This window comes from Lygodium microphyllum, chromosome 2 (genome assembly GCF_053477565.2).
Source record: "Lygodium microphyllum isolate KBCC chromosome 2, Lygodium_microphyllum_v1.1.10, whole genome shotgun sequence".
Taxonomy (NCBI): Eukaryota; Viridiplantae; Streptophyta; class Polypodiopsida; order Schizaeales; family Lygodiaceae; genus Lygodium; species Lygodium microphyllum.
Window position 1 is genome coordinate 94,508,875 of NC_141136.1, and position 22,988 is coordinate 94,531,862.

Below are 22,988 nucleotides of genomic sequence, written 5' to 3' on the forward strand. Positions count from 1 at the left end.
TGAGAAAATAGGAACAAAAAGAGGAAAAGTGTGATATGACAAGATGCAATGGCTTTGCATAGCATTATCGTACTCCCTTGGGTTAAGTCTTCAAAATCTCATAATGATTTGAAAGCATGGACTTGTGGTCCATTGTGTCAAATTGCAGCCTTAACACTCCTTAAAATGGTGTCCAATTACCAGTAACAAACACTGATATACTGAACAGTAGTAATGCCTTAAATATGTCATTCCACTAGGTCATCCCTTTTCACCACATTGACATCAATTGTATGCACAATAAGCACTACTGTTGACTAAAATAAAAGGAAGAGAAAAAGTCAGTGTTCCCATAGAATCAAATTTGTTAATAAACTTCCACAACACTGAGCTCTACAAGTCCACTGAAACGAGGAGATGGGTACTCCACACTTCAAAGTTTTGAAGGAAGTCAATTTTTCAAGAGAGAAGCTCAAAAGAGGTATTCATAATTCAACAAATGAAATCTAGAGCATGCAGAATTTGCAAAACGGTGCACCAGAAAGAAGCTGCCTATAGCTCCATAAAGTTATGATACATTGACCATGGCCACAACTGCAATAAGCAGTGCCCTGCGTAAAACCCAATTAGGATATTACACCAGATCCAACACATGATCCTGAGCTCTTTTGTTAAGCATCAGATGCTCTGTACAGAGACTCTCTTTCAGGTACAAACCCCGATTATAACCTACCTAGGTAGTAAAAAACTGCCACCGTTTTTTCTTATCACCTAGAACAAGCCCAATGAGATTTTTGAGCCTGAAAAGTTTGTCACTTGATTTCTTGTATCATATACAACCTCAGATCTTCGACAAGAAGTCTTGAATTGAGGGGCACAAAACTGTGAGCACCATGATGGTCCTGACAAACCACCTAGGTAACATGGATCAAATTACAAGAAAAATACAAAGAATGGGGAGGGTACATACAATCCCACCACTTAGTGAGGAGACTTTGGGATTGTAGAAGCCATAATGGTGGGAGCTGTTCCAGCCATACTCGACGGTACTGGACCTGCAGCTGATACAGGAGAGGATGTAGCAGGAGATGCAGAGGGTACTTGAGCAGGCTGGTGAGCTTGGCGATGCTATAGAAGCCAGCAGAAATATATCAAATCAGACTTCATAGAAATAAAAGCAATTGCAAACTAGATACAAACAAGTTCCTAGAAAACTCTCATGCATACCTGAGGAGCACCACTGTACATGAGCACAGAACCAGAAACAGGCTGAGTGGTTGAGGGCACTGAACTTGCATGATAAGCTGTATTGGCATGTGATTGAGGCCCTCCTGGCAGACTTAGTCCCGTGCCTGGCATCATTCCAGAGCTAGTGGATAGAGAGGGCCTAACTTGTGGCATTCCAGGGCCACTTACCACACCACTATACTGCTGACGCTGAGTAGCCGAGTGTTGGGATACAGGCACCCTTGTATTCATACTGGGACTAACTGGTCTCTGAGAGGGAACAACCACCTGTCCAGTAAGATGTTGCTGTGAAGTGCTGCTTAACACTGGGACACTGCCATTGGACACGACTGCCGGCATACCAGAAGAGAGACCCACATGTGAAGCTTGTGTTGCTGCTCCACTATTATTACGACTCAGGTTGTAATGTCCAGCTGCCATTGGTGAAAAATTGGTACCTGGTTTCCATTGAGGGGAAGGCAAAACTCCACTGCTTGTATCTGCTGATGAATGAGGTAAGCCAGGTGATGAAGTCATATTGTTCACATTGTTACTCATCTGGAAAGCCATGTGTGTTGGCTGGCCAGATATATGTGAAGCCATTGAACCTGGACCTCCATTTTTTCCAGGCTGTGGAGGTAACTGCATCCCCATGTTTTGTCCTGATTGACGTTGTTGAGGCCTCCGATGCTGGACTTGTGACTGAATCTGACGACGCTGCTGTAATGGAGTTGAAGAAACTGCAACAGACGAGATCGATTGCTGTGTCTGTTGTGTTCCAGGTGGTGGGGATGTCGGCTGAATAGAAGGTTGTGCAGAAGAGATAGATACAGGAGTTAGCTGTTTTCCTTGCAGGTGTTGACTATAAACTTTATGATGGTGCTGTTGCGCAAGAGCATTTGGCATTTGAGACAAATTGACAGCCAAATTTGGAATAGGCAGTTGACTAGCTTGCACACCAATATTAGTCTGGGGGACTCCAGTTACCTGCTGCCCTGCTGTTATGGGCCCCTGAGCTTGAAAAATGCGCGGACTTTGTGCTGCATGGGCTGTCTGTTGTCCAGTAATATGTGCTGGTACTTGATGAGAGAGAACATTTGGCTGCACTTGTGTGGAGAAGTTTTGTAATTGGATTCCACCCCTTCCCATCCCCTTGGGATTTTTCCCCTGCTGATGTTGATGTTGCTGCTTAACTGATTGATTCTGCTGTGGATGCTTGTTATGAGTAGTTGAAGCTGATGGCGTTGTGTGGGAAAAGCTTTGCTGTTGCTGAGGACTTTGGGTGTTGGTGTTGACAGAAGGTGCTGAGGGTGACTCTAACGTTTGCTGTATACTGGCTGATGATAAAGGAACCACTGCTGCTTGCTGCTGAGGTTCTGTTGATGTATTCTGCTGTGGTAAACCCGGTTGATGTTGTTGCGAAACCATATGAGCATGAGAAGATGCAGCATGCTGCTGCTGCTGCAAGGTTAGAGATTGTGCTGATTGAAAAGGAGACTGTACAGAACTGTTTGTTGGACTTGATTGCTGTTGAAGCATCCTCTTTGGCTGCTGCTGATGTGCCGGCTGCCTTTCTTTTGGAGCCCGTGATCCGTACATTTGTTGCTGATTAGATCCTGGATTTTGCTGCTGAGAATGCAAATGATTTTGTTGTGCTTGCTGCTGCAATGGAGGAAGTGGCAATGCAGATGACAAAGGCTGTAACTGTGCCTGTGGCTGTTGCTGTTGCTGTTGCTGCTGCTGTGGTGGCTGTTGCTGTTGCTGCTGATGTTGCTGCTGTTGCTGCTGTTGCTGCTGTTGTTGCTGTTGTTGCTGCTGCTGCTGTTGCTGTTGTGCTGAATGAGTGGGAGATGAAACTACAGCACTCGAAACATTGTTGTTTGAGTTACTTAAAGCAGCCGTCTGTGGATGACCTTGAGCACCCTGCGAATGAAGCCTGTATTAAATGCATAGCCAGCTAGCAAGGGAACTAAATCAAGAGTCAATGACATATACCAGGAGCACAAGCTTAGAATGTTAGAGATAAATATACAGACATAAATTCAGCTCACTTGTACCATAGACAAAGTTTCCCTGCTTCTTCTCATTGGGTTCATGGAAGGAGCACCACCAGGTGTAACAGGAGCAGCGCCTGGTAATCCCCCTGCTACATTTGAGAGCATGTTGTTCATGCCAGTTGTATTTTGAACACCTGGACCCATTCCTTGAAGCCCAGCCCTTGACAGGGGCATGCCCCTATTCATGCCACCTATCATTCCTGTATTGTTTCCCGAAGGCAGCATAGGAATTGCATACTCTGATGCATTTGGCAAACCCATAGGGGGTATCCCAGAAGTGACAGGTAAAGCCTGCCCTTCCAACCCACGGCCAGCTACCATCCTACTGTACCGTAGGCGATCTTCTGATGAGACTCCTGGCCGCACAGAGGCTCCCATACGTTGTGCATCTCTGTTCAAATCATTTCTGGAAAGGTTAGCTATTACATCCATAGGAACTGCACTCAAAAGTTGAGGCACTCTGCAGAATTCCAGCAGAGTTAATTTAGTGGTTTAAAGCATTCTATGTTCTAGCTGTAATTCTCATCACAAAATACTTTGTTCATCATAAGCCAAGTGCATAAAGAAACGTTCAAAGTAAATAGTGAGTTCGAAGCCCAAAATGAAGCATTTCCAGGGTTAACATTTCGTTCCCCAAATTTACCATGTTTGACTGACCAAAGTAAAACTTTGATAAAGACAATCAGAAACATGATACTAATGCACAGATTCAATTTATCCCGGAGAATACTTCAATCGTGCATGATACATCAAGTCTCTATAGATCAAAAAATTGACCGCAACAACATTTCATAGATTGATTTTAATTTGTTAGTTCACCACAACTTGACACATGAAGTATGAACTAGAGCCACATTTTAAATATTTTTTGTTCAAGTTGGAAACATAAAACCAAATATTTCAGGAGTCCCGAGTTTCTTTTTTCTTTTAAGAATGCTACAGTAGGGTCAACTGTACAATCCCTTTTTCAGGCCCTTGCCAAGTCAAAAAATCATCCAACATCCACCCATGCTCAACACGATCTGTATACATGTTGGCTGATACAACTCAGAACAGCCGGAATACAGTCATAGTTACAACCATCTTCCTTAACTTGTCTTTCAATTTAACACTACTCTTTTGGGATGGGAAACATGAGGACCATCCAAAATTTAATCATATGGCACATTTAGGCTTGTCCTCTATTGCTGATGCCACTCTGATGAGCCACAGTGTGTTGATGTCTTTCTGTATAGCCAAGAGAATTTTTCAGATCCCTCGCAAATATTGTGACTTATGGGGCCAGGTTTTGATGGTATTGCAGCATAGGCAGCCCTTTCCCACCCTTGATTCTGATCGTCCTTTGCAGGATTGCAACAAGCCAACAAGTGGGCTAAGAGGGGTAACAACATGTCTCTAGCATATGAGAGGTGCTCTATTACTAGTCCATCAGTCCTGGACATGACTATTCCAAAGTTTGTTCATGGCATCTCGAACCATAGCTCCACTAGGATGAGGTGGGCCTACCTTTTGATGGTGATCAAGGGGAAGGGGATTGTCCAAGCACATGATAGAGCGAGGTGGCATAGGTGTGTCATGTCACTAGAGAGGTGATAGGTGTATCAACTTGGGGCTCTTGGAATGCCTTCCATGCCTCTTTGTTGTCCTACCCCAAGAATAGGTAGTAGAGCTCATGCTCTAGTTTGGAAGTATGCCCTCTTCTTCCACCGCACTAGATGACGAAAATCACACATCTCTAGTGTTGTGCTAAGAAATGCACTTAGTCACTCAAACAGCCCCAAAACATGCTTATTTTAGGCTTATCTTAGCCAAAACCCTAAAATGGGGAGCGGATCAAGAGAGTTAAGTGGGAGAGGATCTAGAACCCTAAGTTTCTATAAATTGGCAGCCAGCCCTCCACTCTTCCCTTAATCTCGTTTTTGCAGATTTCAGGTGTTTCAGCTTGCTACTCACACCCCGTTTGCGGAGGACATCTCAGCTGAAGCTGTCCATTGCTGTCTCCATCACTTGGCGCCTGATTTCCAACCCTCTTCACACAGTTTGGAGCTGATTTCAGTCAGGTGACTGTTGTTCCTATGCAGACCTGCTACCGTACAGCCTGCCATGTCATCACAGTCCTGCTATCTACGTTTTCAGTCTTTCTCTCTCCTACAGGCTGTCCTACCTGCGTTTTTAGTATTTCTCTCACCTGCTGCCTGCGTTTTTAGTCTTTCTCTCTCCTCACTACTGTCTGCATCAGACCCACCTTCTCACTCCTACGTTTGCTAATGTTCGACATCCGGAGGCTACCTTGGTACGATTCGGGATCCGTTTGGAGTACAACACACTCTCCAGCTCATTACCCCTGACCTGATACTTGAGATACAGGAGTTCGAGGTTCAGTATTCATTCACTGCATAGTGTGTTTGCTACATGAGCATCGTATTATTCAATAGTTATATCACTTCATTTATTCACTGTGCTCATTGTCTCTGAGTTACCCTAACCCTAATTGTGTTTTTTTACCAGTCTGTGCTTTGTCTTACGGTTTCTGTTTATGTTTCTGTGTTAGGGCATTTCTTAACATGGTATCAGAGCCTGGTACTCTCTGAGAAACCTAGGCCTTTGATCTAAAAGCTCTACACAAGAAGCAAGAACAACAGTAGGTTCAAATGACTTTGAACACAACAACACCGATTCAGTCTCCAGAATCAACTATGCCGAGAACCGAGTGAGAGTGGGCCGATCAACTTGCTCCACAAAGTTTCGACATGGTGGATGACACTTCTGATTACGTGGAAGAACAGCTAGGCAAGCTGACCTCTGAAAAATATAAACTGATCATAGCTTATACACAAAAGAAGATTGAGGAGCTCGATCGAAGGATTGCCCCTCAAGAAAATCTCCTAAATGAAGGTATGCATAAATTTCTCTCTTTAGATTTTGCGCGTAAGTCCGATGATGTTGCAGGGCCGTCGAGACCTCCATCAAGGATGGGCCCCCCTGTTGGAAAACAAGACCCGGAGTATGTTTATTTATTTCATTCACTTCCATCAATTCCGATGCAAGGTACGTTAGATTCATCTTTTGTGCCTTCTTCTTTTACTTCTTCTGCTTTGCAATATTCTAGTAAAGATCACGTGGAAGAAAGAGTGCAGTCTGTTGACTACGGAAATGGTCCTCTTGAGGACCAATTCTTGTATGTTAACACACGTCGTGGGGATTATAAGAAAAAGCCAAGCACCTCTTCTTCTAACCTTCCTTCTTTTAAGTCTATTTCACAAAATCAAAATGAATTTGGTGTTCCTTTTTCTTCATTGCATCGTGCATCATCATCTTCACATTTTCATTTCCAATCATTAAATGATAAAAATGAACAAAATGCATCTGCACCTCATACACCTCATTTTCAAAAACCACCCATCCCACCACATTCATCTACTACTTCTCCACTTCCATTCACACCATTTACTTTTCCATTTTAGACATATGTCGCACCGCCCCAATGAATAGATTATTTACCCCTAATTTTTTACATAGACTTTTGGCGTCTTCTAGAGGACTATCTCCTTGGACATGTAAGGCTGTAATTTTTCCTCTCTTCTCCTCCTCAAGTGCTACATTTATGAACTTCTCTTTCTTCATTGGAGTCTCCTTTACCACTTCAATCCATTTAGAGTTCTCCGCTACCTCAGCTTGTGCTTTCTTTGCTATGACTGTCCATGTGTCAATCTCATTTGCTTAGTCACAAGTGGCAATCATTTTTTGGACTTAGAGGATTATGGAGATGATAGCTTATGTCCATTCCACGTTCCATTCCATGTGATTACATTGTCACAAGGGACAGAAATGCTTCCCTACCCCATGTCCCCCGTCCCCATCCCGTTTTGCATCACTTGTGACTATGCTCATTTATCATGCGGATTTTTATCTCATTAAGTTCAATTTGTACCTTTTCGAGCACACTCTTTGTGATCTCGCCCTCCTTTTTAAGGAGGTCAAACTGATTTTTGTAGCTAGTGACCGCATGCTAAAGCTCTCCAATCACCCTATTCCAGTCTTGGAGCCAAACTCAATGTCCTCTTTCCAAGATATGAAGTGTGCTCTTATCTCCTCATATCTCGTTTCTCCACTCTTGCATCTTGGTGGGCATCTCCTCTTTGATTTGCTGAATAACTTCATCGCATATGTTTGTCATCATTTCTCTAACATTCTTCATGCCATGATCCTAGATTTTACATACATCCCAAAGTGCTTCCAAGTCCTTCTCCATGTGGAAGTCTTTCAACTTTATCAATGCAGTTCCAAATGACAGAATATTTCTTGCTTCTCCCCTCTCACACAGCTTCCAAATAGTTGGGGATATCTTCTTTCTTTTGAGTGATCAAATCATGTCTAACTGCTACTTGTTTTGGCTGATTCCAACATTGTTACACCTATCATGTTCCTCCTAAGTTCTAATGTGACTGCTCCATTATCGACAAGCACTTTTTACCTTCTAGCTAGAGAAGGGGTTTTTCCCTATGTGAACGCCCATCAATGAGTGAGGTACTTAGTACCTTAGGGATTGTACTTTCATATTATTCTCACATAATGGATGTGACATTCCAACACTCTCTTCTCTCTTGTTCACTTGTTTACTGTGACTCTGTGTGTGTGTGTGTGTGTGTGTGTGTGTTGCTGAATCATAACCTAACAATGGTATCAAAGCCATACCTCTCAGCCGCTGCTGTCACCTCAGCCGCCATTGACCCTTGAACTCTGCGTCTACTGCTCTTAATGCACCTACTGCCTTCTAGGCATCTCCTGAACTGATTGCTTCAGCCTTCTCCAATCTGCCTGACAAATACATTGTGACCAACAACCCGTTCAAATCTATTCCCAACAGCAGGTGTCATCTATCTCGCCTATTCATCACTGCCCAATCTGCTCAATTCTGTCCAGCATCACCTGTCCTGCAGTTTGCGCTTGTTTGCTACCTTCAGCCTCCAAGTGACAAGACCAATCGACAGCTTCCCAGGTTGCACCTACTTCAGCCCAAGCCTCTGCTTGCCATGTCCTAATCGTTTGCAGCTGCTGCACTACACCTGACCCATCTACCCTGTCACACAGCCCAACAGCCTTGTGGTGCCTACCGACACCGGCTTGTCCCTCGCCTTGTCAGTCGATTTAAGCCATTTTCCGGACACCAAATATTATTAACATATTTAGTGCCCCCAAGCCTTAATCGGCATCAGCCCCATAAATAAACTCATCTTCACACACAATCCTCTTAATAGGCACAAATTGTCAATTTCCACCAAATTTCTTTTGGCCCAAAAATCTCAAATTTCACCAAAATTTAGGAGTTTTGTGTTCGGTGCCCAAAATTGCCCAATTTCCCACCAAAAATTTGGGGCTTTTTAACATTCAGACCCAAACTTCAGTAAATTTCAGTAAATAAATTTGAGGCATTTTGTGAAATCTCCCAAATTTCATCAACATTGACACCATTTACACCTTTTACATTGAGATTCACAAACATTGGAGCATTTTCAGCTGCAAATTTTTATTTGCCATCATCAATTTTGCAAAAAAAATGTAATTTGGCATTTTCTTTGCTTATTTTTGTGATGCCCTTGCATTTGTACTTTGGACAACAGCTAGTTACAAACGCCTGCATTTTGCAACAAGAAATGGCTGGAAATTTTTATTTTAATATCTTTGGGAAATCCCATAAATTAGATAGCACTAATTATCCAGATGTCCAAGCTCAGGCTTTGATTGCACTCTTGTGCAAAAGAGAGGTTATCCTGCATATTCGATCGTGCACAATGAATGGCTAAGGATGCTTGGGACAAGCTTGCTTCATTGTATCAAGTGCGCAATGAGGCTCATGTAGCCTATTTGCACATGACAGCTTGAGATGGAGCACATGACAAAGGGTGATTCAATGGATGCATACATCATCCGTGTCAAGGACATCAAGGAGCAACTTGCAAATATTGATGAAATAATTCCCGATACCTCTCTTGTATCTAAAGTCTTAGCTAGCCTACCTGATGCTTATCAAAGTTTTACCACTACACTTTGCTTACTTACAAAAGGAGATGCTCTAACATAAGCATGGACAATCAAACATTTGCAACCAGCCATAAGAACAAAGGGAAGTCATGGTAGCCCTCAAACTCAAAGGGTAAAGGCAAAATAGCTTCTTCCACTGACTCTTTAAATCACCAAGGATGAGGGTGCTAAGATAGCAAATGGTATTTTGACAACAGAGCTTCCAAGCACATGACGTCTTTTTGTGACTTGTTTATATCATATACAAACATATAAATGGGGGGATCTGTTGCATGTGCAAAAAAAGCTTTGTAAGCAATTCACGACATTGGATAGATTCCCATCATTGCAATAGATGGGAGAACTATCATACTTGAAAAGGTCTTGTATGTATCTTGCATAAAGAACAATTTGTTTTCAGTTTCAATCATTACATGATCTTCCCAAAAGATAATGTCATTGCTGCATACTACTTTCCTTTTCTCGGATCCCACAGTCTATACCCCATTTCACCATCGTCACCATATCCTAGGAAAATGCACTTATAGGACTTTGACTCAAGTTTGCAGTGTTTTTCTTTATGAATGTGCACAAAAGCCTCGCAGCCAAACACTTTCAAATGAGCATACGAAGGTGGCTTGCCCGACCACGCTTCTTGGGGAACTCCCCCCCCCCCCAAAGACCTGTTTGGTAACCGATTAACTAAGTGAACAGCTGTCATAACAGCCTTTGCCCAAAAACCATGGGGTAATGCAGCATGAGACAGCATCGTACAAACTTTATCCTATATGGCCCAATTCATACGCTCTGCAACTCCATTTTGGGGCGGATTATGAGGAGCAGTGAGCTCCCTCTTTACCCCTTTGCTGTCACAAAATGCCTGAAAGGCCTTGGATACATATTTTCCACCATTATCAAAGCGAAGACACTTAAGTGTCTTATCTGTCTGATTTTCAACCAATGCCAAGAATTTTTTAAGCTTATCAAGCACTTCATCCTTACTACAAATAGGATAAACCCATACCTTCCTTGTAGCATCATCAACAAAGGTGACAAAATATTTATTTCTCCCTAAAGATAATCCTGGCATCTGACATACATTTGAATGTACTAACTCTAGAGGAGAAGATTTCAAAGAAAGAGACTTTTTGTGGGACGTCTGTGCATGTTTAACATAAATACAATGATCACAATGCTCAAAATCAACATAACGAAGACAAGGCGAGTAACCCAAACAAGAAAGCACTTTCATTCCAGTTTGACTCATGTGTCCCAACCGTCCATGCCACAAAGAAACGCTTCGCTACTCGGTCACGGCAACAACATGGTCACGCACACTAGATACATGAAGTGGATACAAAGTATCACTCTTGCAACCTCTGGCAATCACTCTAGATCCCTTACAGATCTTCCATTTTCCATCACCAAAGGTGGTATAAAAACCATCATCATCTAGCTGCCCTGTGCTAATCAAGCTCTTCTTGAGCTGAGGTACATGCAGTATATGCTGAGGTGTGAAGACAGAGCCATGCTGAAACTGCAACTGCACACTACCAATACCTGCAATGTCACATGCATAGTTGTCCCCAAGATGGACAACACCATGTCGACCCCCTATATAGTCAGAGAACCACTCACAATGAGGGGTGACATGAAAGGAAGCACCTGAATCGAGAATCCAAGTATGCATGTCATCATCATCTGTATCCGCAAGTAAGGCATGTGCACCAAAGTGTGAAGAGACAAAGAGTACGTCACTCCCACTATCATTGTCATGAGTAACTACATTCACCTCTTCAATTTTGCCACTGCTCTTCTTAGGCTGACTGTCTTTCTTCTCTTCCCTACTATCACCTATCTTCTTGCCCTTTCCTTTCTCTTTCTTCCATTTGTAGCAATCACGCTTAAAGTGACCCTTCTTGCCACAATGATGGCATTCAACATCTTTGCCACGTGATTTACTGCATCAAGCACTAGAAGACTTACTGGATGCATTGTTCTGTCGATCCATTTCTTCCATGAGTAGAGCACTCTCTACATCGGCATACAAAAGGATCACATTAGAATTGCTCATAGCAGTCCTGGATGTATCCCAACTCTCTGGCAGAATGCAAAGCAAGAAAGTAGCCTTAAATTCCTCATCAATCATGAACTTCAAGGCAACCAGCTGGCTGACAATGGAGTTAAACTCACTCAAGTGAGTAGACATTCCTGTACCCTCTTTCATACGCAAATCAATAGGCTTTTCAGCCAATACACTTTGCTTGCATCACTCTTCTATGTATATAGTTCTTCCAATTGAGTCCATATAGCATATGCAGAATCCAAATCTTCAATGTTAAACAGCAAGGCATCAGAAATCGATAGCTCGATGGTTGAGCGCGCAAGCTCATTTAACTCATCCCAATCTTCCTGTTCCATGTCCGCGGGCTTTGCCCCTTGTGTTTTAATCGGCTTTGTCAGCTTCGTTTGCAACAGGATACTGTAGCACTGCTTTTGCCAAACTGCAAAGCTATGTGCTCCTTCAAGCTTCTTTATGTGCATGAGATTACTGCTCTCACTGCTGCCGGCCATGATTTTCAGCCCAAATGTGACCAAAAAATCAGCAAATACAAGCCCAAACTATCACCCAAGTGACCAAGATACAAATAAGTACCAACCAGCAATAAATGACCACGTAGAAGCACAGATTTCAGATCTGTAATTAAATTTTCAGAAGCATCAAACCATGAGCTACAGCATTCCACAACTGATTACAGCTGTTCTAAGGGCAAATACATCACATTACATAAGAAATCCCAAATGTTAGCTGCAATTTCTGTTGTACATGTACCCACGGATATAAAATTTGACACGCACTGTCAAAAGGCCCAAAATTTTGTGCTTAAATCATCAACCATACATTTGCACTGTCTTTGACATGCATAGAACAAGCCAATTTTTCCAAAATAGAGCAATTTCATTAAAACCCCCAAATTTCACTGACCGATCGGTCCCGATTGCATTAATACATGTTCCCGCAAGCACAAAATGGGTAAAATTAATAAAATTTCACAAGATTTTGCAAAAGCCCCAATTTTCTCGAGTCCAAATGTGCACCAATGTCAGCCAATCTAACTCAACTGAACAGAATTTCACCAATACAATAAAAGCCCCAAATTTTATGGGTCCAATGTTTAGAAATTTCACTCAGATGAGCAAAATTTCAATAATTTTGGCGAAATCCCCAATTCAAATGCACACAATGTCTGCAATTTCTGACGCAGGTGCCTCAATTTTGTATGAACAGCACTCAATCTGGAAAAGCTCCAAATTTTTGGGCCTAAATTTGCACAAATTTGCGCATTGTGCTTGCGCACGCGAACGCCCGGCAAGGGGGGAGAGAAAAAAAAAATCCAAAAATTTTACAAAAATTTGGTGACAGAAAAAAAATCGTCACGTTGGACAGGTTACTAGGTCTGGTCACCGTCAGCCAACTAATCGTCACGCAGTCCTATCACCTACTGTCGCCTGCCTGCCAGGTCAAAAACGGCCTGTCATCTATGCAGATTTTGGGTTTCCAGACTGTCCACTAACAGTGCAGCACACACGTGCCTGAAATTAGTGGCGACCTGATGATTTTGCACGAGCGAAACACTAGAGATGTCCCACACGGACTCTTAAGGAGCACGAACACCTTAGCCGAAGCTCTGATACCAGTTTGTAGTGACAGGTTAGGCACGAAGATCGAGACAATAGGAGTTCCTTAGGCACGAAGAGATAGAGAGTGGAGAGAGAGCAATAGCAAAGAGTGAGCACGTTTAAAGGTACAATGACGAGTACGTATCTTTAGGTTTTTAGATAGATATATATGTGTAAGTACAAGTGCTAAGGTGTGTTCACACCCGAGCACATTTAAAGGCACGAGGCCTTTATTCCCAACAATGATTTTGATCCTCTACATGGATGATATGCTGATTGCTGGGAGTGCTCATGATAGGTTGGATGCATTGTAGCTATTTGTGACAAAGTAGCTATTGCTCTTTCAACATGACCTAAGTAATGATGATGATGGGAGTAATGATGGCAGCAAGCACTGAATGTGGCAAAAGGGATAGGGATGAAAGTGACATGCACGCTAAGTCTCTTTTATAGTACATGTTGAAGCAAACAAAAGCCTCCTCTGTCACATAAATGCAAAAAATCCTTTTAGAGCCTGTTTAATGATACAAAAAATATGATAATTTAGGAGGCGAATTTTGGTAACTCAACAAAGGTCACCTTTGCTCAAGTCATCGTGAACCCGTTACCCCCCCAAAAAAAAGGATCAAAGGACTATCAAAGTTGTGTGCACATCACTACCAGACTAGTGCACTTGTTTTAGTTCCACGGGTAAAACCTTAACCAAAAGTTGAGAATTTAGATATAGGCTTTCATTTATCAATACAGTCAACTTTGCTGGACAGAAAAAACATCCTATTGTAAGCTCACAAGATTCAGTTTGAAAGCCTTGTACCTGTGGGTTCCAATTAAAGCTCAAAGTGAGGCAGTGACAAAGCAAGGCAAGTCAGTCTCTATTTCAGCCTACTTTTCAGCTGCTTGAGTGGACAAGCACTGATTATGAAATCATTAAAGAAAGAAGAGAAAACAGCATGATGCCAACTGTACTCCCTCAAACATTGCAAAACTAAACTGGTAGAAGAAGCATTTAGACCCAAATTTGTTTAGGTTTGAAATTTGAACATTTAAAACTATTTGAATGTGCCATGTTGCTCCTTCACTATTTCACCATTCTGATTAAGGAACCTAGCATGTGTCGATAGAGACCTAGCACGTTTCCATGTCAATGCTTTTCACATAACAGATCTATAAACTCAAATCAAGGGGGGCTGCAGAGGGGATTCTTTTTACAAACCCTCATCCAGCCTCTTACTGAGGTTTCTTTTTTTATGTTTCAAGCAACTTCCAGCAATTATTTTACAACACCTCATCAAATCACTTAGTGCTGCATCCTACACACGTGGCATTTTCATCTTGAAAGCCTATGTAAGGTTTGATTCACTTTTCTTGCATGTCACAGAACAGTTTAGCATTGCTAATTCACATTGCAAGACATTGCAACCCCCTTAGGTGTGAACCCTATCAAAAGCAGGTGATGAGAAGCAACTTTTTAAACTAGACAGCAAGATGCCGCCCACCAAAGGGCCACCAGTAGCGCTGCATCGTTTGGAATTCAGGCAGTATTGCAAGTATGCATTGCACCAATAGAGGACAAAAGTCTGCAACATGTATAGCCTGCCTGCTTGTCTGCACACATGCACAAGTGGACAGAAGCAACCATTCATGCAGACACATGCACAAAACAATGTTGGATGAATAGTTTTTAAATTCAACCAAATTTAATCAAAGGAAAACAGCTTTAATAACACAATCAGGCCTCTTACCAGCAGACTATTATTCATTATATGTAAAAACATTCAACCACGGATACACACAAACAAGCACTGCCATAGCAGTCTGCACAAAGTATATACCGTGTAACAGCAGGACTCATGGTAGCAGAAGGGCTGACTCCTGGGCTCATCTGTAAGCTCTTCACTCCCTGGGCCAATGACATCCCAGAGGACATAGGCCGCATACCTAAACCAGAAGTCAACATTCCAGGCATTCCAAGTACATTTCCATGTGAAGAATACGTTGGATAAGGATGTGAAGTCAATTCTCCACTTGTCGATGGCTGTTCGCATAACTCCAATGGCCTTCATACATATTAATAGATCATTAAGTGCTCTCTCTCTCTCTCTCTCTCTCTCTCTCTCTCTCTCTCTCTCTCTTTTTTCGTAAAAGGTAATTGTATTAATTACGAAAAAAAATACAAGATTACTTGATTACAAGATACATGACGACAATCCAAGCCATCATGTGAAGAGGTGCTAAGTACTACAAGTTACAATTTCATGGCAAGGATGCGGAGGAAATTGCCATATGCCAAGGACGGAAGTCCTCCGTAGAGAGCAAATCAGAACGATGGAGAAGAGCTAACTGCCAATACAAGAGGCCCTTAAGCCTCACAATATGCCGCTGAACATTATGGGCGGAGTCAAACAGAAAAGCATTCCGAATGGTCCAGTTATGCCAACAGCCCCAGTATCGAAGAAAGTGATACATGAGCTCTCTCTCTCTCTCTCTCTCTCTCTCTCTCTCTCTCTCTCTCTCCATGAAGAAGTGTAAATTAATGTATGGAAAGTTTTATATTGGGCCTTCGGGCCAACCAAGAGGGCATATCACATATGATCATGCACGTGTGTGTGCCAAGCGTACATATCACATGTGCGCACACACGCACACAGCATGCATGTGCGTGCACGCATGCACATGTGTGTGAAGATTGATAAAGTAGAGAATGTGCAAATGTACAAGGGAGCATCCAGTCAACAACCAAAAGCCATATGGACAGCTAAGAAAACAGCCTAATATACAACCCCACAATTAGCAAAAAGAAGACATATGTCAAGAGTCTAACAACTAAGGGACCTCATTTTGAATGTAGAGAAGAACAAAGCATGATGTTTAATACCTCAGCACTGCAGTTCACCTACAAGGATAACATTGCAAAGCAAGTATCCTCCTAAGCAAGCAAGTTCTCCATAAGCACTAGAAATGCCAGAATCACACAAGGATTCAAAGGTGTTAACACCTCTTAAACCTCCCAGCATTTAATAAGGGTAAAGGTTTGGGGGAAACCCTAAAGCCTATATAATGAGGCCCTAACCATTCTACTTTCATCAACATCTATCACATCAATCTATTCAGCTTGTTGTGTACATGCAAGTGTTCTCTCACACACGCTCTCTCCTCTCTCTTTCTTTTCTTCTCTCTCCACCATGGAGCTTCGCCCTCCATACTCTATCGGTCCATCCTTGTGGGCTTCATACCCAACAGTGGTATCAAAGCGGGTCTTACCTATCCCTGTACAGCAAAGGTCAAAGAGCCAGCTCGCATGCACATCGAAGAAGAAGACAAGAAGAAGGAAAGGGTCTGCAGCCCTAAAGAAGAAGAAGAAGAAGGAGACACCTATCTAAAGAGTGTATTGCACTAGTCGCCTATCCCTATCATCCTAAGTGGCTCACCTGTCAATTCTACCTGACGATCCCTCTACAGCATGTCACCATCATACTGTGCCATTCTACTCGTTGACCAAGCATCTATCATGCACCACATCTGCTCACCTGCACCATAACACGAATCTGCCTAGCAACACCCTCACTTGCCTGTTTGACAGCAGCTGCCTTGCCACGTCATGCATTGACCCCCTCAACCTACAACATCGGTCCATCATCCACTAGACAAAAGGTTTAAATTAAATCTTATCATGAAATTTCAATTCTGGTTTCTTTAGGGGCACTTCACATGAAATTGGGGATTGTGATTTTTTCTTTGGAATTTTGCAATTTTGTTGAGTAAAATTTGGGGCATTTTACACCAGCCACCTGTCTCACCTCAAATCACCCAGATTCATCAAAGTCTTATCTGCATTTTGATTTCCCTTGAAATTCCTCCAAAAGTTATCACAAAATTTGGAGCTCTTTTTTTTTTTTCAAAGCCCTCTCCATGGCATCTACCATTAGGATGTCAAGATATTGAGAAAGTGTCTGTGTCCAAAGCATGTTTTGGGGCTGTTTTGGGGCTATGTTTCCACTATAGGAGTCATGTGCTGTGCAGCTCCACTGTCCACAATCCAATTGGAGCTGAAGTGCTCAGCTGTGACGTGTGGGCCTCTGCAGTAACCTCGTCGGGAGGCAACTCACAGATGTGGACAAGACTCGCATCTGATGTCTCTATGGAGACGATATGGGCTTTTGCAGACCAATCAGACAAGCCCTCTGGAGTTGAGAACGTTGTCGACTGAGATGACTGTGCGGTGGCAGTGTGAGTTTGACCTTTAAACTCCCCCTTGCCATCACCCTACCTTCCCTGTTGGGGGTTGCCCGACTGAGGAGCGGGGGTCTGAGACTTATGTTTTGGTGCCGTGCCTCGTGCCTTTGATCGACACTCGTCGTCAAAATGGCCAGCCTTTTGACAATGTTGACAATACCTATTCTTTTTAGGTACATTCTACAACCCAGGTTTGAGTTGTGACTAGGAGTTTCCTTGAGAATCCCCAGATTGATTTACCTTTTGAGTTTGATTTTGATTTTGAGTGGAGGTTTGGTTTGGTTTGCCCTTCCCTTGTGGCCCTTTCTGAGAATGAGTAAAAAGAGCCCCCTCTGAAGGGGAATTCATATGAAACTGATTAAACAACCGTGCGTAACGCAACAATTGACACTCAAATTCATAGAATGTAGGCATGGTAGGCTTTGAAACTATTCCTTCCACAAAATTAAAGTATTTCTTGGGGAGTTTATTTAGGAACAATGTGACCTGATCGTCACAAGACTTGGGAGTCCACGTAGTGAAGAATTCAGCGAGGAGACGCTGAGATTCAGCCAACTTGACTTTCAAGTCATCTCGGTCAGTGATTTTGAAAAGCTGAAGCTCATGGTCAAGATTAATACTACGGGTCCTATCTCGAGCCGCATAGCGGTCAGTCAAGTGTACCCATCGCTCTGACGCTAAGTCAAAGTGCTGAAGTTAAGAATGAAACTCTAGCAATAAGCCATGCATCAGGTCGACAATAGCAGAGGCATTCCTAGCCTTCCATGAGCGGACGATCTCGTATGGAATAAATGCGGAATCGAGTTGGGGTTCCAACCCCTGCACTAGATCCCATAGGTTTCGTGAATCAATGACATGTCGCATCAAATTCGACCAAGTAGTAAAGTTTGACCCGTTAAAACGAGTCTTGTCATTAAATGCATTCTTGACAGAAGATGAGCTAGAACCATGAGGTGTCGGGTGGATGGAGTAAGATGATGGTGGGAAAGATGGGGGAGGTGAGAGTGTCTGATAAGAGTAAGGAGGGGGAAGAGATGGGTAGGCAGAAGTAGGTTGTGAGTGTCCAATGAGTGCCGATTGATTCGGAGACACTGGAACATGAATGTTTCATAAGTTGCCGGTGTAGGTGGAGTCACTGGGACACAATAACCTTGTCCAAAGTAAGGCTGGGACACAACATTATGACCAGAAGGTCCACTAGGCAATGCCATGGAGGCAAACTGTGGAGGCAACTGATCCACACTCGGAAGAGACTGAGAGGGATACCCAAGCTGCAATGATCCTGAAAGTGTGTATGAGGTAGGTGGAACACCACCTGGCTAAGGGAAGGATGAGGTCCTAAAGGATATGCCTATGTTTCCATAACCCCCTGGAGTGATGTGCAGTGCAACATGAGGTGTCTAAAATGGAAATGTAAATGGTGTAAATGGAAGTGGTGAAGCAGCGGAAGAATGTGGTGGGATGGGTGGGTTTTGAAAGTGAGGTGTATGAGGTGCAGATTTTTTTTGTCCATTTTTATCATTTAAAGACTGAAAATGAAACTGTGAAGATGATGATACACCATGTAATGAAGTGAAAGGAACACCAAATTCATTCTGATTATGTGAAGTAGATGGAAAAGAAGGAAGGACAGAAGAAGAGTTACCTAGCTTTTTCTTATAATTGTCACGAGGTGTGTTGTTAACATACAAGAATTGATCCTCTACAGGTCCTTTTTCATAGTCAACAGACTGGACTCTTTCTTTCACATGATCTCTACCAGTATATTGCAAAACAGAAGAGGTAAAAGAATAAGGCACAAAAGACGAATCAAAAGTACCTTGCACCGGAGAGGACGGAAGAGTCTGAAAAAATGGAACATTCTTCGGATCTTGCTCTCCAAGAGGGGGACCCATCCCTAATGGAGGTCTCGACGGCCCTGCAACATCATCAGACTTACGCGCAACATCTGAAGAGTGAAATCCATGCATACCTTCATTTAGAAGCTTTTCTTGAAGGGCAATCCTTCGGTCGAGCTCCTCAATCTTCTTTTGTCGAGAGGCTATGATCAATTTATATTCCTCAAAGGTCAGCTTGCCTATCTTTTCTTCCATGTACCTACCATGTCGGAACTTTGTGGAGCAAGCTGATTGGCCCACTCTCGCTCGATTCTCGGCATAGGCTGATCTGGAGATTGAATTGGTGTTGATGTGTTCGAAGTCATTTAAATCTACTGTTGTTCTTACTTCTTGCGAAGAGCTTTCAGATCAAAGGCCTAGGTTTCTCAAAGAGTACCGGGCTCTGATACCATGTAAAGAAAAATACCCTAATATAGAAACATAAACAGAAACTGTACGACAAAGCACTGACTGATAAAAAGAACACATTTAGGGTTAGGGTTAGAGTAACTCAGAGACAATGAATACAGTGAATAAATGAAATGATATGACTACTAATAATAGGATGCTCATGCAGCAAACACACTATGCAGTGAATGAATAATGAACCTCGAACTCCTGTATCTCTAGAATCAGGGCAAGGGTAATGAGTTGGAGAGTGTGTCGTACTCCGAACGGATCCCGAATCGCAGCAAGGCAGCCTCCGGATGTCGAACACCAGCAAACGCAACAGTGAGAAGCTGGATCTGATGCAGATAGCAGTGAGGAGAGAGAAAGACTAAAAACGGAGCCTGCAGGAGAGAGAAATACTGAAAACGTAGGCAGGACAGCTTGCAGGAGAGAGAAAGACTGCAACGACTGCAGACAGGAGAGAGAAAACTGTCAGGGCGGCAGTTGGAGCTTGCAAACGCAGCAGTTTGCTGGCGTGGCAGGTTGTACGACAGCAGTGCAGATGAACAGCAGTCAGTCGCCAGAGAGAAATAGCAACAATCAGTGTGTGGAGGGCTGGAAACAGGCGCTAGACTGTAAGGAACAGTGATGGACAACAAGGGCTGAGATGTCCTCTGTGACCGGGGCGTGGGCAGCAAGCTGGTAACATCTGAAACCTGCAAAAACGAGATTGTGAAAGAGTAAAGGGCTGGCTGCCAATTTATAGAAAATTAGGGTTCTAGATCCTCTCCCACTTAACTTTCTCAATCCGCTCTCTGTTTTAGGGTTTTGGCTAAAATAAGCCTAAAATAAGCATGTTTTGGGGCTGTTTAAGTGCCTAAAATAAGCATGTTTGGGGCTGTTTAAGTGGCATCTACCATTAAAATAAGCCGAAGAAGAGCAAATAGCCTCAGTCTCTCCGTTATCACAAAATAGGCTGTTTTAGGTCATAATGTTGTATCCCAGCCTTACTTTGGACAAGGCTATTGTCTCCCAATGACTCCACCTACACCGGCAACTTATGAAACATTCATGTTCCAGTGCCTCCGCATCAATCGGCACTCATTGGACACTCACAACCTACTTCTGCCTACCCACCTCTTCCCCCTCCTTCTTACTCTTATCAGACACTCTCACCTCCCCCATCTTTCCCACCATCATCTTACTCCACCCACCCGACACCTCATGGTTCTAGCTCATCTTCTGTCAAGAATGCGTTTAATGACAAGACTCGTTTTAACGGGTCAAACTTTACTACTTGGTCGAATTTGATGAGACATGTCATTGATTCACGGAACCTATGGGATCTAGTGCAGGGATTGGAACCTCAACCCGATTCCGCATTTGTTCCATACGAGATCGTCCGCTCATGGAAGGCTAGGAATGCCTCTGCTATTGTCGACCTGATGCAGGGCTTATTGCTAGAGTTTCATTCTCAACTTCAGCACTTTGACTTAGCGTCAAAGCGATAGGCACACTTGACTGACCGCTATGTGGCTCGAGATAGGACCCGTAGTATTAATCTTGACCGTGAGCTTCAGCTTTTCAAAATCACTGACCGAGATGACTTGAAAGTCAAGTTGGCTGAATCTTAGCGTCTCCTCGCTGAATTCTTCACTACGTGGACTCCCAAGTCCTCTGACGATCAGGTCACATTGTTCCTAAATAAACTCCCCAAGAAATACTTTAATTTTGTGGAAGGAATAGTTTCAAAGCCTACCATGCCTACATTCTATGAATTTGAGTGTCAATTGTTGCGTTACGCACGGTTGTTCAATCAGTTTCATATGAATTCCCCTTCAGAGGGGACTCTTCTTGCTCATTCTCAAAAAGGGCCACAAGGGAAGGGCAAACCAAACCAAACCTCCACTCAAAATCAAAATCAAACTCAAAAGGTAAATCAATCTGGGGATTCTCAAGGAAACTCCTAGTCACAACTCAAACCTGGGTTGTAGAATGTACCTAAAAAGAATAGGTATTGTCAACATTGTCAAAAGGCTGGCCATTTTGACGACGAGTGTCGATCAAAGGCACGAGACACAGCACCAAAACATAAGTCTCAGACCCCCGCCCCTCAGTCGGGCAACCCCCAACAGGGAAGGTAGGGTGATGGCAAGGGGCAGTTTAAAGGTCAGACTCACACTGCCACCGCACAGTCATCTCAGTCAACAACGTTCTCAACTCCAGAGGGCTTGTCTGACTGGTCTGCAAAGGCCCATATCGTCTCCATAGAGACATCAGATGCGAGTCTCGTCCACATCTGTGAGTTGCCTCCCAACGAGGTTACTGCAGAGGCCCACACGTCACAGCCGAGCACTTCAGCTCCAATTGGATTGTGGACAGTGGAGCTACACATCACATGACTCCTATAGAGGACATTTTCTAGACCCGAGCCCCCGCAGACGGGCGGGTCCGTGTAGGAAACAACTCCTCGGTCAAGATTCAGGCTCAAGGTTGCGTCAGTTTTGCCACTGACAAGGTCTAGATCTGGCTTCGCTGGACAATGTATATCATGTCCCTCAGCTTGGGGTGAATTTGTTATCTGTTCAGCAACTTTGCCGGTTGGGGTGAGCAGTTTTCTTTACAGCGACCACAGTCGAGGTCCTTGACTCTCCGACTGGTTTAGTGATTGCTCGCAGTGGGGCACAGCCTAATGGCCTATACCATATGACACACTTTCTGACCGAGCCGACCGCCGAAGGCCCCGTGTTCCATAGCTTCCAGACCTTAGCCACATCTTGGGAGCCTACGCACAATGAGCGTCTTTGGCATTTTCGCTTAGGGCATCTTGGTTATGACTCACTTTATGAGTTGTCATGTCGTGAGCTAGTTGAGGGCCTTCCATGTCTAAAGGTAGCTCGAGATGTCTATAAAGCCTGTGAGCTCGAGAAGCAGCACCGTACCCCATTTCCTCAGCAATCTACACATAGAGCTGAGGATCCTCTTAGACTGATTCACATTGATCTTTGTGGGCCGACATCCACTGTTGCTTTGAACGGCACGCTGTACTTCTTTTTGATAGTGGATGATCATTCTCGATACATGTGGGTGTACTTCCTCAAGCATAAGTCAGATGCTTTCACATATTTTCCTGTTTGGGTGCTGCTAGTTCATAACCAGACTGGTCGTCGTGTTGGGTGCATGAGGAGTGATAGCGGTGGTGAGTTGATCTCCCACGAGTTTTCTGAGTTTCTATAGAAGCATGGCATTTCTCACTAGCTCACCTCTACCAACTCCCCCTCTCAGAATGGAGTCATAGAGCATAGGAACGGCACAGTCATGGAAATGACACACTCTATGTTGTTCGCAGCAAAGCTTCCTGAGCGCCTTTGGATCGAGGGTGTTAACACTTCGATGTACATCCTCAACCGGTGCCCGACTGCGGCTCTTCCTCAAAAGACCCCGTATGAGGCATTTTTTAGCTCTTGGCCTCTTATTTCCCATTTCAAAGTCTTCGGGTGTCGTGTATACACACACACGCCTG

At 43.5% G+C, this 22,988-nt stretch overlaps 1 protein-coding gene across 4 annotated transcripts in view; it reads right to left on the bottom strand.

Annotated features, from left to right (window-relative positions):
- Positions 1–331: 331 nt before the first annotated feature.
- LOC148040036 (chromatin modification-related protein EAF1 B-like) overlaps positions 332–22,988 on the bottom strand; it is a 72,407-nt gene continuing 49,750 nt past the window's right edge. For 2 of the 4 annotated variants that reach the window (XM_087696247.1, XM_087696256.1), the window contains exons 19-22: positions 14,798–15,022; positions 3,258–3,654; positions 1,207–3,129; positions 332–1,107 (exon numbers count right to left, since the gene is read on the bottom strand). In XM_087696247.1, the coding sequence (XP_087552373.1) occupies positions 961–1,107; positions 1,207–3,129; positions 3,258–3,654; positions 14,798–15,022 (2,692 nt within the window). In that variant the 3' untranslated portion in view covers positions 332–960. The remainder of the gene's footprint in view (positions 1,108–1,206; positions 3,130–3,257; positions 3,655–14,797; positions 15,023–22,988) is intronic. The other 2 variants (XM_087696230.1, XM_087696239.1) reach the window with 2 other exon arrangements.